At 39.1% G+C, this 16864-nt stretch overlaps 1 protein-coding gene across 1 annotated transcript in view; it reads left to right on the forward strand.

Moving 5' to 3' along the window:
• The first annotated feature begins 1577 nt into the window (after positions 1 to 1577).
• The window catches only part of ATP6V0E1 (ATPase H+ transporting V0 subunit e1), a 36735-nt gene continuing 21448 nt past the window's right edge, over positions 1578 to 16864 (forward strand). The window contains exons 1-2 of the mRNA XM_063087169.1: positions 1578 to 1759; positions 6678 to 6725. Coding sequence (XP_062943239.1) covers positions 1656 to 1759; positions 6678 to 6725 — 152 coding nt within the window. The 5' untranslated portion in view covers positions 1578 to 1655. The remainder of the gene's footprint in view (positions 1760 to 6677; positions 6726 to 16864) is intronic.

The following is a 16864-nucleotide window of genomic DNA, read 5'->3' on the forward strand; positions in this document are numbered from 1 at the left end:
TTCTGGGGATTATTTGCACAACAGTGTGAATACATTTAACTGCATGCTTAAAAATGGCTAAGATGGTAAATTTTGTTATTGTATTTGACCACAATTATAAATAAATAAATAAATAAGAAATGGGAAAGAAAAGTGGTGAACAACTTTCTCTAATTTAGTTCTGGCTGATCTCACCCTTTCCTAACTATTCAATTCAGTTGTGCAATTGTATATGGAGCACATTTTGCTTAAAGTGCTCTCAGAAACAAAGATAAGTTAACAACAGTACCTGTTCTCATCCCCATACCAGCCAGCCGCCAAACAAAACAGAACAAAACAAAACAAAACCCCCTCAAAACAGTACCTGTTCTCAAAGAGTTTGCCCTCTAGTAGAGGGTTGGTTAAGATACATACACAATCACAGGGCCAAAGAGAGGTGCTAACAGAAAGAAATGGTTCTTGGAGAAGGCAGTACTTGGAATGGAACTTAAGGACAACAGAATTTCCACTGAGTTAAGTTTTGTGGGGAGCAGTCTGAGCACAAAGGAGATCAACTAGTTTCTTACACTGCTGGTCAGGTAAAAGCTCAGAATTATGTTTGAAGAGTTGGTACAGATGTTGAAGATTATTCCCAAATTCCATTTAATTCAGGAGTCCATTCTACTTGATGAAGAAAGAAATCAGGAAGTAATACAAGGTAATGAAATATGGCTATTGCAGGGAAACTGTGGTCTGCTGTAAAGCATATTGGATTTATTTAGTTTATAAATATGCTTTCCATCTTGCTTCTGCCTGTGAGCTTTATCAAGCTCCTTAAACTTTCTGAGAATTGGTTTCCACCTTTGTTCTAAGGTTGTATCATCCTATAAATACATACGTGATATCCTCAGCAAGCATTAGAAATTCCATGTTCATCTTCTCCTTACTATTCTGGCTAATTCCTACTCCTCTTCAGAGGACCAGATGAGGACTAACTTGTGTGGAAAGCCCATCCATCTCCTCCCCAGAATGTGAACTCCCTGCGGGGTGTCTGATTGATTTCTGTAACCCCAGAACCTGCAAAGTGCACAAGATATATGGTAGTGCAGCAGTTAAGAGGTCTGGCCTTGAAGATCAGATCATCGGAGGTTGAATCCCGGTGCTGACACTATGTGACTTTGGGCAGGATCCTTAACCTTTTCCCTGAGCCTCAGTTTCTTCAACTGCAAAATGAGGATAATAATTATAACCACCTCATAGGCTGTAGTGAGGAGTTCAACACAAGTTCACGCACTTAAGGCTCATAGCCCAGTGCAGGGCACACAGGAATTCAGAAAAGTAATTTACTATTGTTAAGTTCTCTATATTTGTTGCATAAGAAGTAGATAAAGCTGTAAATAACTACACTCTGCCTAATAGGGTTTAAGTTCTTATCAGAAAACTCTGCGGAGCCCCTCGTGCCGGGACCCTTAACTCCGGGCTGAGCAACATGCCTCTAAAGAGTTGCAGCCCTGACACTGGCTAAGTGAGGGCGGGGCTACCTCTACCCCCGCCCAGAGGCTGAGTCCGGCGTGCAGGTCACGTGGGGCGTGGGAGGCGGGGCTTCGCGAGCGCTGGTCACGCGGCCTGGTGTTGACACTTCCGGGTGGGACTAAAGTGAGGTGGCGGGGTAGGGGTTGGCAGCTCCGCTCGCAGCCATGGCGTATCACGGCCTTACGGTGCCACTCATCGTGATGAGCGTGTTCTGGGGCTTCGTCGGCTTCCTTGTGCCCTGGTTCATTCCTAAGGGTCCTAACCGGGGGTAAGTGCACGAGGCCCGCTTTGGGAGGGACGTGCGGTGAGGACCGGGTAGGCCCGGGCGGGGAAGGGGGCGACCCCCTCACCGACCGGTCAGAGAACCTTGTAGGGGTGCCCTCGTCCTGTGGGGCCCCCTGTCTTCTTTATCAGTGTCCCCCGGCCCGCGCGCGAGGTGGGTGACCTTCGGCGGACCCTCCTTGGAAACGAGTTTTAGGGGAATTTTTTCTCATCATGGTCCTATGTGGGAAGGGAGCTTATACGGACTTCAGGAGAAGTTGGGGTTCGTCCCTAATCGATTTTCGCCCCTTTAGCCCTGCCCTTCACCCACACGCGGCCTTGTTTCCCAAACTTTAAAAGATCAAGTAATTAAAACAGAAATTGTCCTCCCTGCCTCCCATGCTGTTGCAACTGCGTATAGAGCAAGCTTGTTCCACGACGTTGAGCCCAGGCCTTGCATCTAGCGGACGCCAGGAGGTAGTTGGGGCCTGATATAAAGGGAGATTAATTACCAAGGAGCGGGAGGTACTGTTTTAGAAGCCCCTGCGTCATGCCTTTTTGAGGGAGCTCCCGCTCTTGTATGTGAGTGTAGCAAGTGCTTAGGATGATTGGCTAAGAAAGATTTTTTTTCCAGACTTGTTTGTTAAACAGAGCTTTGTCTGTTTTGGAAGTAAACTTTTTCGTTGTAGCATAAAATAGTCTTATCTTCAAAGGAGTCTTAGGACACCCTCTCTCTGGTTCCTCTTTTGCTTTTTAGTCATTTTTTCTCAGTTCAAGATCATGTGGGGTGAAACTTAGGCTGAAGTCACAGTTTGTCCGAAACACCATCTCTTGCTTTATTCCTTGAAAGGAATTGGTGGCTTCATAGTGCCTAGTTTCACAGTACCTTGCACGCAACAGTATGCACTCAATATCTGTTGAAGATAGTTCTATTACCTTTATTAAAGGAAAGAAAATTTTATTACTTTCTTGATATTTTGTGATGTGAGCCCCTTTTGCCTTCTGGAATAGACTTACTTTATATTTGTTACTTCTATTAGCCTAAAAATAAATAATAAATTTTTTAAAAAGGAAATATGGTAGATGAATTTCTGTTATTTGTAAGCATCAGGTTGTATCCCACCCCACCCCCCATAGCACCAGTTATACAGGGTTATCTTTCCCGCCTATGGTAGTTGATGTAGAGTGTCAGAATTCTGGGGTTATTAAAACATTTTGTATTAACCCAATTTGATTAGACTTGTTTTTCCTACTGGGGTTAGAGAACAACAAAGTGTTTCTTTGTTTTGTTTATATCTTCAGCCATTTCATTACTCCTGACTGTCTGCCTTTCTGGCCTACATACTCAGAAAAGCATTTATTAATGTGCTGGCTGCACTGACCACTTTTTTCTTAAAGACTACCTTCCCCCCATCGTTTGGATCTGATGCTACTGCTATTATCCAGGGTAATGAAACCCCTCCTGTTTCTACTCAGTTTCTAGCCCTACTTGTCATGATTCCGGTATTTGACCTGTTAGTGATACATTATCTGGGTCCAGTTCACAGCCTCCACTGCAATCCTTGTATTTCCTACTCTTGGCAGGATTGAGCAAGTCTTGAAACATAGTGCTTACTAGGAGTTAGTGTATTACACTTTGAGAAATACTGCTCCTAGGTGGATGATCCCTGTGATCTTGGGCCATTTAGTTAACTTTTCCATGTTCCCATTTCCTCATTTTAAAATGGAAATATTAGTACTGAATTAGTACTAGTTTCCCTTTGCCTCCTGAAAAGACTGCAAATCAGATTTTTTTGAAATACATGAAGGAGCTGAACTGCTTCAAGGACTGTGATGAATTTTTAATACAGAAGAGCATTTCTGATTTGAGGGATTAAAAGTATCTTCTTTAAAGTGGTAAGTAAAGGAACTGTGTGAGAAGAGAAGGAAGGAAAGCAAAAGAGGACTTTGATCAAATCCTCTTACCCGAGAGACCCCTGTACACCTGAATGCTCAAAATTGGGTGATTAGGAGGTTATAGAACCTGGTGAGGGATGGCTGGTTAGCTCAGTTGGTTAGAGCACACCTTATAAAACCGAGGTCATGGGTTTGGATCCCCAGACTGGCCAGCCACCAAAAAAAAAAAAAACTGGCAGAGAAAAGGCAGAAGGGAAAACTCCTCTTTTGAATCTATGGATAACCCAAAGTAAGCCCCTTGCTCTTTTAATTCTTTTCTGCAACTGAAAAGAGGCAGGATAAAATCTAGTCTGTGCCTGGAATCAGCTTTCCTGACCATTCCTATTTTTCATGATTTCCCTCTTTTTTCTTTAGGACTGCAGATTCTGTAAAAACTTCAAGTTTTTTCATAGTGGCTCCTTTACCAGTACATGTTGGGGAGGGGAAGGGAATAGAGCACAGAGATTAATGTGCCAAAAATTCAGTCAGCTCCCCCACCCCACTGTTCTTGGCAGCTGGCCAGTATGGGATCAAACCCTAGACCTTGGTGTTATCAGCACCACAATCTAACCAACTGAGCTAACCTGCCAGCCCAGCTCCCCTTTTTTGTGAACTTTTTCAAACATACAGAAAACTAGGAGTAGTACAACAAGTTCTGGACACTGCCATCTAGATTCAGTAATTGTTAACTTATTCATATTTGCTTTATCTGTGGATATGTGAGTGTGTGTGTGTAATTTTTCTGAGCCATTTAAAAGTAAATTGCAGTCATTGTGACATTTCACCCCTAAATAGCTCACATGCAGCTCCTAAGAAGAAGCACTATAGGAGCTGATATTTTAATGAGGAAGCTTTTATATGAAACTGTTAATGTTAAGCAGGTAATACAAAGGAGCCTCAGCTGCTTCAGCTTTCTGAGATGGTCTTTTGAAGAAGAGAAGAGGGAAGGGATTCCAGGTTGGGACATGGGAAGTGGGGAAGATGAGCAGAAGCTTGGAACTGAAAATGATAAACGTGATATGTTTGGGGGAACAGTGAGGGGCACCTGCCTTCAGGAATGAAGTGTTGATGTTTGAAAGTAGGGGGAGGTGTGGAGGGAATTGATTATGTTTGAGAAGCTGGACTTGATTCTTTAGGTCTTCAAACACTTTTATTATGCAACTGTCAAAGTTTTTTTTTAGAACAAACCCCCTTATAATACATAAATGAATATGTATGGACATATTTATTTATTTATGTATTGTAAGTGTAATATATAAATTATATATTTCGAGGACTTTGTTTTCAGAATATATCCAGAATCTGACCAACTCTTACTACCTGCACTGCTGCCAGCCTATGCCCTTGGATTATTGCAATTCCCCTCAACTGGTCTCTTTGCCTTTTTCTTTGCCCCTCTTCCCCCAGTCTATTTCATCCCAGAAGAGAAATCTTGTTAGAATTTGAATCAGATTTCGTCAGTCCTCTCCCCAAATCCCTTCAAATAACTTCCCTTTGCACTGAGAGGAAAAGCCCAAGACCGTTCAGAGTCCACGTGATACCTCTTTGACCTCATCTCCTACTAGGCTCCCTTTCTTTCCCTTCTTCAGCCATACAGGCCTCCTTCTTTGAATGCCAGATACCCTCTCACCTCATGCCTTTGCATTTGCTATTCCCCCTGCCTGGAACACTCCCGGGCCTCCTTTAGGTCTGAACTCAAATGCCACTTCCTCAGCAAGACCTTTCCTGAATATCCTCTTTAAACTTGCAACCGCACCCTCCAACCCTCTGTATACCTGGCTTCCTTTCCTGCTTTATTTTCCTCCATCAGCACTTACTGATCATCTGGCATACTAACCATAGATCGATAGATAATTGTCGTTTGTTTATCGTTCTTCTTATTTGGTGTCTGTGTTCCCCCCAACGAGCATGTAAATTTCACGAGGCAAGGGTTTTTATCCATTTTATTCACTGCTTTTTCCCCAGAGACTGGTACATACTGGACACTCAATGAAAATCTGTTGAATGAGTGAATGTGCCAATATGTTAGCCACAGAAAATACACAACTTCTAAAGGATGAGTTAAAAATACATGTAAATAGAAGTTCAGGTATTTGTTTCCTAAGTTCTAGGAGATAGTCTTGTTCACTCCCTGGGATGTGGAGACCTCTCTTTGGAAAACACTCATATGGATGATGGGGACCATTGAAAGGTCTTAAGCTGGAGAGTAATATAATGAAAGGAATATTTTAGAAAGATTAATTTGAGTGATTAAATGAAGTGAAAGGAAGGGAAGAAGGTTTTGAATCTGCCAACAATTAGCCAGGCAAACCTGGTGAATGTGTTGCTAACAGTGGAAATGGAAAGGAAGAAATCCACATAGGGGAGAGATGCTTCAAAGGATGAACCCACAGCATTTGGTGACTGTGAGGGTGCAGAGGAGGCATGAGCAAAAGATGACAGACGTGAGGATGGGTGGAAATGGCAGAGCTTCTTTTGGAGGGTAGGAGATTTAGAACGGGAGCTTTTGGAATGAGAATATTATTAATTTAGTTTAAGAAATGTTGAAATTCAGCTGATCAGTTGAATTGACCTAAGTTTAACTTTTTCAGACATGGATGGAGCTGGGGAGAGCTCAGCGCTTCATATTTTTAGAAGTGCAGTATTATTTCACTGCAGAGAATACTACCAAATAGGCTAGTTATTTGGGTGCCAAAACTAATTGTCATGGCGGCCTTTTCTATTCAGTTTCATATGAATTTGGATTGGACATCTAAGCTGTGGCATCAATACATATCACTTTAAATACAAATGCTTAATTACGTACTTAAACTTGTACCAAGTGCACCATGGGGCATATTGCAGTCTAGTGGATGTTTGAACAGGTTCAGATCCATGTTCTTGGTGCACAATCCATGCCAGTTTGATAACTTAAGAAGGGGACTTAAACCATTCTGCGTGTCTGCATAGTTTGCTACTTATCTAATGACATTTGCATTTTTTTTTTTTAGAGTTATCATCACTATGTTGGTGACCTGTTCAGTTTGCTGCTATCTCTTGTAAGTATATTGTCTCTTATAAATATATTGTCTCCTACAAGTAGTTTTTTCCTAAAATAATACAGTTATTTTTAGTATTTATAGTATGTATGATTTACACATTTGTTTTATTGGAGCTCGTCCTTCATGTGATATCTAGAATTAGAGTTCTAACATTGAAAATATCACACTTTTTCTATGTTTAGTATATTTACATAAGTGCTGTACAGGGCTGGCCGGTTAGCTAAGTTGGTTAGAGCACAGTGTTATAACACCAAGGTCAAGGCTTCAGATCCCTGTACTGGCCAGCCACCAAAAAAAAAAAAAAAAAAAAAAGAGCTTTATGGATGCTCTGTCCTTCTGGACAAAGTGCAATTAAAGTGGTACAAATTTAAAACTTATAATTGGCTGGAAATTATAATTGTGCTACTTTATATTTTAATATTCTGAGGTATTTCGTTCTACTCATTTAACTTAAATATCTCACTATGAAACTAATAAAGCCATTCTTTATTATCTTTATTCTGACTTTTTTTATCTGATGAGCAGATGTTGAGCTAGAATTATAATCAAGTAGAGTAAGGATAACTTTTTTAACTATTCATTGTAAGCTATATGAAAATAGAATAATAATTAGCATCCATTTGAATAGATTGTATGGTTTATATAAACTGTTGAATGAAAGCTATTTTGGGATATGTAAGATAATTTCTTTCTTTAACATATTTTTGGAATATTGCTTTTTATCCTCACGAGTGCCAGAACAATTTTAAAGATGATGCCAACTCTTGTCTACATCCTCCCCTTTCCTGAAGAATATGGAACAAGTCAAGTCCCAGGGGGGAAAAAAAAATGAGTATTAATTAATCCATGGAGAGAATAACCAATTTAAAGTGTTCAAAGGCCTTAGGATTTCTTGTTTTTTAATCTAGATACAGATCTCGTGCCATAAAAGTCATCCTTGAAGGGATTTCTTTTTAGAGTTTAGAACCAGTGATTCTCTTTTCTTGAAGTGCACTTCCTAACTTCCCAAGACATCAGTGACATGGAAGGTATTGGTGTTGGCCCAAGTCTTGTTTAGTTCCCGCGTGAGGTAGGAAGCTGCAGTTCCAGTTCATACTGTGATGAAAGGCCACAGCTCTCTGTAACCCTGAATCTGTGAATGCCCAGTGTTCCAGGGCTTCTGCATTAAAGTTTTTCAAAGAAATTTGTGGAGTGACAAGCCAAATTCCATTTCTTGGCATAGATCAAAATCCACCCCTGACAAAAGAGTTATGAATTTTAGCTACCTGGCCAATCATTTAGTTGTTAAGTGCAGCTTTAGGTATTTATTTTTCACTGCTGGCCAGTACAGGGATTGAACCCTAAACCAACTTAAAGTATTCAAAGCTGAATCATAATACATTATAAAAGTTGTGCTAAATGATGATGTTGTTTGACTGTTTCAACACTAGGGCTCAGATGATGGGACTTACTAAAAGTTGCTTATTAGGGGCTAGCTGGTTAACTCAGTTGGTTAGTGCATGGTGTTAATAACACCAAGAGCAAGGGTTTGGATCCCCGTATCAGCCAGCCACCAAAAAAAAAATTAAATAAGTAAAAGTTGCTTGTGTAGTCTTTTTTTTTTAGAGAGGTAAGGGAGGCTTTTTCAGGGGATTGTCTCTAAAGTGAAAGTCTGATAAGTAGTGTATGGAGGGAATTCTCGAACTAGCTATGTTCAGCTCTGAAGAGTGAGTGCAAATACATGTATCATCCAAAAAAAAAAAAAAAATACATGTATCATCAAGAATTCATAATTTCACTTAGGATGATTGAACATCAGCCTACCCTGCTGAATCTCCTAAGAAATCCAAACAAGGGAGCTCTTTATCAGTCTGGGTGCCAAGGAGTGGTCCTGTGATTGAAAAGGCCTTTGTTTTTATTGCTTTGAAGATCTCTGCAATGAGAGCAGTAAAGTTAGTGGTGGTATTTTTAAAAAGAGAAAATTATTCCACAGAGGAATAACTTGAGATTAAAACAAAACAAGACAAAAATATTTTGTGACTTTCTGGTTCTGTATTGTCTTTGAAATGTGGTTGATTTTTGTGATATTCACTTTAAAATCAACAAACAAAAAACCTTTTTTAGTCAGTCTCATGCCTCTTATTTTCATTTTTCAGTATAAAATGAATAATTGGACTTGGTTAGAAATTACTTCACTTTGAGTCTTAGTGACTCAATTGAGAACAATCTGTGAACCCTTGCCTCTTGCTGTCTGGACATTAGTCTATTTTTCCCTTTGTACCCAAGTGCTGGTGAATGCTCTATTGACCAGTGGATCAGTACTATCATCAAAATATTCACAAAGGTAGTACACAGTGTTCCAACATTAAATGCTTCTGGAGGCCATTTTAGAGGGAAATGAACTGGGTAGTATTGACTTTATGAGATCATTTTTTTTGTTTCTTTGAAACCTGATCATATATCCTATTTAGCAAGATATCTGCCTGAATAATATGGATGAATTCAAACCCCAAATATTATACATGCATTATTCCACAAAGGAGTGGGATTCTATAATAAAATTCATTTGAAATTCAAAGAAAACTTCACTGTTTTGCTGTAGTATGTTCTCTTGAAAAACACCTCTTTTGAAGTAAGGCACACCTGAAGAGACTTTGGCTTTCCTAAACAAAGTCATGTTTTTGGGGGTTTTTTGTTTTTTTTTTTAAAAAAAATATGACCGGTAAGGGGATCTCAGCCCTTGACTTGGTGTTGTCAGCACCAGGCTCTCTGAAGTGAGCTAACCGGCCATCCCTATATAGGGATCTGAACCCATGGCCTTGGTGTTATCAGCACCACACTCTCTCAAGTGAGCCATGGGCTGGCCCCAACAAAGTCATGTTTTGAAATGCATTCATGGACTTTTAAATTGCCTTCTGTTTGTGGCTCTTGCCAGTTTGTTCTAGTTTAAGGTTTGATTCCATTGGGCATAACGTGTTTGAGCTCTGAATAAATCAGGTTCTTTGCCAGTAGAACCCAGTTTCTATTAATAGTTCAGTAGAGGAAAGTCTGAATGTTATATCTAATTCTCTCTTTGAGGCACAAGATCGTGTTTGTCTCTTAAATGTACAATCCTATTAGTTACTCTATACTTTCTCTTGGTCTTAGGTTAATTTTTTTTCTCTTCTTTTTTTTTTTTTTTTTTTTTGCCTGCTTCTTCTTCTGAGTTTCTAAGTCAGAGTTAATTTTTAATGTTGAATTATGTTGTAGCTTACCCAGAGTCACAAAATCTCATATCTTCAAGGGAAATTAGAAATTAGTTTACATTGTGAAGATACATTTGCTTCTTGGAAAATGTGCTATATCTTTAGCACTTGACTAAATCTTGCTGGTAAGATTCCAGCAGAGTGATATAGAAAAGGAAATAGTAACTAGGAGTCAGGAAACCTAGGTTCCTCTAGGCTGAATAATCCTTGGCCTGATTACATTATAGGATTGTTTTGTGAATTTTAAATAAGATGCTGTGTGTGAAAACTTATAACAGAGGACAGTAAAAATGCAAAGTAATATTACCAGTGATTTTTTAAATAAATTATTTTAATTCAAAGAACTGTGTTACTTGTGAGCACAATTTTCTTTTTCCTTTTTTTAATATAAAAATCTGCTTCTCTTTTTTTTGGGTGGCTGGCTGGTACAGGGAACTGAACCCTTGGTCTTGGTGTTACAAGGCTGTGCTTTAACCAACTTAGCTAACCAGCCAGCCCAAGCACAGTTTTCTTACAAGGCTGTTGTAGCATGTATTTATTATTATTATTTTTTAATTTAACAGAGTTTAATTAAGTAAGAAGAAAGGAAAAAAAAAATGATTCACAAATTGAGCAGCCGCCACCCAGCATCAGAAGAGATTCAGAGAGATTCTGGGGCTGCCACATGGTTGGATAAGATTTATGAACAGAAAAACTGTTGTAGCATGTATTTTTATTGGGCTTTATAAGAGTTCATTCACTCAACATAGATTTATTTAGAGTTTAATATGTACCAGGCACTGGATCTGGGCACTCTTATAGCAATGAATGAACAAAACAGACAACTCTCTGCTATCTTCAGTGAGGAGAAACAGACAGTAAACAAATTCTTCTACATATCGCTTTCTCTTTTTTCTTGGGAATTTTAATAGAAAAACTGGATTGTTTGCCCCATAGTTTTTCAGAGTCTGGTTTGTTAATTGCATACCCGTGGTGTTGTTCAACATGTTCTTCTATATTTCCTGTAAATTGGAAGACATATCTAGAGGCTACATCAAATTCAGTTTCAATTTTTTGGCAAGTCTGTTATAAGTGGTGGTGTACTTCCATCAGGGGTACATAATGTCTGGTTTTTCTTTGTGGTGTTGGTAGTCGTTGATGATGCTGTATTTCTATAGTTTCTTGTTCATTCAGTAGCTAGACTGTATCCATAGAGATTTACTTAAGCAACTATATGGTTATCCAAATAAGTGAAAACCAGTCCATAAAGGAAAGATAGGATAAATGAATGATTTTCCCTTTATTTACCAGTTTTAAAAATAATGAATTGGTTTCCTAGCATCTTCCAATGGTGAACAATGATTTTCGTTTTGTGTTAGTATCATTATAATATTATACATTTAAATATTATATTTAACGTATTTCAATGCAGTGTAATTAATATCCTTGTTGGTGTTCAAATTGTCTCATCATTGGCTAGTGGGAGCCTATTCCAGTTGGCTCCTGAGTCCCTGTGACAACTATAGCATGTGTTTTATTTGGACTCCTATTAACTGGTTGTTAGTCTCTGTCTTCACCCCTAGCATTGAAGTCTCTTCAAGTCAGGGAATGTATTTTGCAGAGGTGGAATGTCTGTCTCTGTGTCTCTGTAGATTGGTAATTATTTGGTATGTCTTCTGTCTGATTTGGTGATATCTGTTAATAAAAGGAAATAGAGGCCTTGATAATGGAAGAGTGGGTAACTCAAATTAGATTTGTTCCTGAAATGTTAGGCCTTTCTTCCCTTGGTCCTTTCAGCTTAGACCTCCTATGTGAATAGTCAGAGGAAGTCATGTTTTGTTTAGCTAATTTGCTAGTTCCCTTCATTGGGTTTTTCTGTTTGTATCTCTTATTTGTAGTTTGTTTTGCAGCTTGTTATCTATCTTCACCTGGAATTCATCCAGTAAGCATTTCATAGAGCACCTACTATGTGTCAGTTCCTGAGTATACAATGGAGAACCAGATCTCTATCCTCCTGGAGTGGACATTCTAGTAAAGGGACTCAAGCCAGCAGATTAACAACTAACTCAACAGCAAAGTTGTTCTCAGTCTGTAATACACAGTTTGAGAAAGTGCTTAAAGAGGCCAGTCAGGGTGTTGTAATAGAGAACAGTGGGGGCAGTGGGAGGGAGAAAGACTTATTCAGGGTCATTACAGAAAGCCTGTGTGAGGAGGAGTCAGCCACGGGGGGAACTGGAGGCACAGCCTTCCACAAATGCAAAGGCACTTGGAAAAGCTTGGAATGTTCTGGCTGGGTAGTATCACTGGATTTAATAATGAGGTGGGGAGTGGTAGGTGCAGGATTTAGGTAAAGCCCACGCCAGATAGGGTTTTATGGGCTAGGGCACAGGAATTTAGGTTTTATATTAATCGAATAGGAAATCTTTAATAAAGGAGTGATTTGGTGACCACTCTGGCTGCTCCGTGAATAGACTACTGAAGGGGAGAGTGGAAGCAGGGGTACCTGTTAGGAGGTTATTGTCTTCATTCAGGTGAGAGATCATTATGGTTTGGTCTGAGGTGACCGTAGTGAAGATGAAGAGAGGTGCACAGATTTGGAAGTAGAATTTAGTAGTCCCACTGATGGATTGGATGTGGGAGGAGTCAGAGATAGCTCCCAGGTTTCTGGATTGGGTCATTTACTAAGATGGTGAAAACTTAGGACAGGATGTGTTTCAAGACAAAAATTCAGTTGGGACATGCTAAGATTGAGATGCCTGTTAGATTTCCAAGAGCTGTCAAATGGGAAATTGGGTATGAGGAGAGATATTGGAGGCCATGAGAACATTTGTAATTACCTACAGCAGTGGTTCTCTACTGGGGATGCTGCTGATGTTCAGTGCGTAGAGGCGAGGAGTGCGAGAAAGCCTGTCCCAAGGGAAGGGATGGAGACAGAAAAGACAGAAGAGAGGACAGAGCCAAAACTTAAGGAATGCCAACACTTGGATATTGTATAGATGAGGAAGAGCCAGAGAGGGGCAACTTAGAGCTGCCTCTGTTGAGTAAGAGGGAGTAACTGGGAAATATGAAGAGGTTAGAGGGTGGTAAAATCAGTAGGCATATACTCTAAAGTCAGTTTTTCACAAGGGTGGGTGAGAATTGTCTGGGGACAGCACAGGGTGAGCAACGGTATTACTAACCCTCTTGCCAAAGCCTGAGATATCTGGTGTGTAAGAATAAGTAACCTTCTCAGCTTGAGAGAACCTCAGTGGGGATCCAGGTTTCAATTAGGCTGGAGGCAATGGAAAGTACCAGAAGAGGAGGTGTGAGTAAGGGGCAGATCTTTGAGCAAGAGTTACAGAGAACACAGTGGAAAGGTTTGAAAGAAAGTTAAGTTGTATTACATGGTGAGATGAGCACAGCAGTCTGGGGATGGGGTTTGGGTCATAATAGATCATCCTGGGAGTTTTGGAACGGTGGCAAAAATGAGATTAGCAAAAATAGGAGACCTGTTGAACTTAGTTTGTGTAGTCCTTGTTATTAGGCAAGGACTTGGGCCTGAAGGCTTTCCACAATAGCTTGGCAGTGGCAGGATTTCGGCAGTTAGGCATAACTACTTCCAAAGGCTGCAAGCACTAGAATGATAGGGGTCATGCTTTGTTTTTTGTTTTTGTTTTGTTTTTCCAATACAGATAATTCAGTTGTTGATGGACCAGTTTTTGAAGACTTTCCTTTCTTCATTAAATTGCTTTGACATTCTTATTCAAAATTATTTGACCATGTATGTATGATTCTATTTCTGGACTGTCTTTTCTGTTCATTGATCTCTTTGACTAGCCTTATGACAATACCACACTGTTTTGAATTTTACAGCTTTATACCAAAATCAGAAAATGAGTCCTTCAACTTTGTGCTTCAAGATTATTTTGGCTTTTCTAAAATAGCTGTATACATTTTAAAACCAACTTGTCAGTTTCTAAAAAAGCCTGTTTTAATTTTAATTGGGATTGTGTTGAATCTGTAGATCATTTTGGAGAGAACTGACATCTTCACTGACACGGAGTTTTCTAATTATAACATGGTATCTCTCTCCATTTATTTAGATTTTCTTTTGTTTCTCTCAGCAATTTTTTGTAATTTTTGGTAGAGATCTTGCATGTATTTCATTAAGTATATTCCTAAGTATTTTTATGTAATTTTTGATGCCATTTTAATGAACTAGTTAAGGATTTGTTAATTTTATTAATCTTTTCAAACACCCCAAGTTTTAGCTTTGTGACGTTTTCTCTATTTCTTTTGTCCTTCTTATTTCATAGGCATCTTTTCTTTATTATATTATTTCCCTCCTTCATTCCTTCCTTTGAGTTTAATTTGCTCTTTTCTAATGTAAGCATTTAATGTGATAATATTCCCTCCGAGCACTGCCTTAGCTGCATCCCACAAATTTTATTTATTTATTTATTTATTTATTTATTTATTTATTTATTTATTTATTTTTAAATTTTATTTTGTCGATATACATTGTGGCTGATTATTGCTCCCCATCACCAAAACCTCCCTCCCTTCTCCCTCCCCCCCTCCCCCCCAACAATGTCCTTTCTGTTTGCTTGTCATATCAACTTCAAATAATTGTGGTTGTTATATCTTCTTCCCCCCCCCGGTTTGTGTGCGTGTGCGTGTGTGTGTGTGTCTGTGTGTGGGTGTGTGTGTGTGTGAATTTATATATTAATTTTTAGCTCCCACCAATAAGTGAGAACATGTGGTATTTCTCTTTCTGTGCCTGACTTGTTTCACTTAATATAATTCTCTCAAGGTCCATCCATGTTGTTGCAAATGGCAGTATTTCATTCGTTTTTATAGCTGAGTAGTATTCCATTGTGTAGATGTACCACATTTTCCGTATCCACTCATCCGATGATGGGCATTTGGGCTGGTTCCAACTCTTGGCTATTGTAAAGAGGGCTGCGATGAACATTGGGAAACAGGTATACCTTCGACTTGATGATTTCCATTCCTCTGGGTATATTCCCAACAGTGGAATAGCTGGGTCGTATGGTAGATCTATCTGCAATTGTTTGAGGAACCTCCATACCATTTTCCATAGAGGCTGCACCATTTTGCAGTCCCACCAACAATGTATGAGAGTTCCTTTTTCTCCGCAGCCTCGCCAGCATTTATCGTTCATAGTCTTTTGGATTTTAGCCATCCTAACTGGGGTTAGATGGTATCTCAATGTGGTTTTGATTTGCATTTCCCGGATGCTGAGTGATGTTGAGCATTTTTTCATATGTCTGTTGGCCATTTGTATATCTTCCTTAGAGAAATGCCTACTTAGCTCTTTTGCCCATTTTTTAATTGGGTTGCTTGTTTTCTTCTTGTACAGTTGTTTGAGTTCCTTATATATTCTGGATATTAATCCTTTGTCAGATGTATATTTTGCAAATATTTTCTCCCACTCTGTTGGTTGTCTTTTAACTCTTTTAATTGTTTCTTTTGCTGTGCAGAAGCTTTTTAGTTTGATATAATCCCATTTGTTTATTTTTCCTTTGGTTGCCCGTGCTTTTGGGGTCGTATTCATGAAGTCTGTGCCCAGTCCTATTTCCTGCAGTGTTTCTCCTATGTTTTCTTTAAGAAGTTTTATTGTTTCAGGGTGTATATTTAAATCCTTAATCCATTTTGAGTTGATTTTAGTATACGGTGAGAGGTATGGATCAAGTTTCATTCTCCTGCATATGGATATCCAGTTGTCCCAGCACCATTTGCTGAAGAGGCAGTCCCTTCGCCACTGAATAGGCTTGATGCCTTTGTCAAAGATCAGCTGACAGTAAGTGTGTGGGTTGATTTCTGGATTCTCTATTCTATTCCATTGGTCAGTGTGTCTGTTTTTATGCCAGTACCATACTGTTTTGGTTATTATAGCTTTGTAGTATAGCTTAAAGTCAGGTAGTGTTATGCCTCCAGCTTTATTTTTTTTGCTCAGCATTGCTTTGGCTATGCGTGGTCTTTTATTGTTCCATATAAATGTCTGGATAGTTTTTTCCATTTCTGAGAAAAATGTCTTTGGAATTTTGATGGGGATTGCATTGAATTTGTATATCACTTTGGGTAGTATGGACATTTTCACTATGTTGATTCTTCCAATCCAAGAGCATGGGATATCTTTCCATCTTCTTGTATCCTCTCTAATTTCTCTCAGCAGTGTTTTGTAGTTCTCATTATAGAGATTTTTCACCTCCCTGGTTAACTCAATTCCTAAGTATTTTATTTTTTTGGTGGCTATTGTAAATGGGCAGGCTTTCTTGATTTCTGTTTCTGCATGTTCACTATTGGAGAAAAGAAATGCTACTGATTTTTGAGTGTTGATTTTGTATCCTGCTACTGTGCTGAAATCATTTATCAATTCTAGCAGTTTTTTTGTAGAGGTTTTAGGCTGTTCGATATATAGGATCATGTCATCTGCAAACAGGGACAGTTTGACTTCATCTTTTCCAATCTGGATGCCCTTTATTTCCTTCTCTTCTCTGATTGCTCTGGCTAGTACTTCCAACACTATGTTGAATAGGAGTGGTGAGAGTGGGCATCCTTGTCTAGTGCCTGTTCTTAAAGGAAAAGCTTTCAGCTTTTCCCCATTCAGGATGATATTGGCTGTGGGTTTGTCATATATGGCTTTAATTATGTTGAGATACTTTCCCTCTATACCTAACTTATAGAGGGTCTTTGTCATGAATGAGTGCTGAACTTTATCAAATGCTTTTTCAGCATCTATAGAGATGATCATATGGTCCTTGTGTTTGAGTTTATTAATATGGTGTATCACATTTATTGATTTGCGTATGTTGAACCAACCTTGCATCCCTGGGATGAATCCCACTTGATCGTGATGAATAATTTTTCGTATGTGTTGCTGTATTCTGTTTGCTAGTAATTTAGTGAGGATTTTTGCATCTATATTCA

The sequence above is a fragment of the Cynocephalus volans genome, chromosome 2, assembly GCF_027409185.1.
Source record: "Cynocephalus volans isolate mCynVol1 chromosome 2, mCynVol1.pri, whole genome shotgun sequence".
Lineage (NCBI taxonomy): Eukaryota > Metazoa > Chordata > Mammalia > Dermoptera > Cynocephalidae > Cynocephalus > Cynocephalus volans.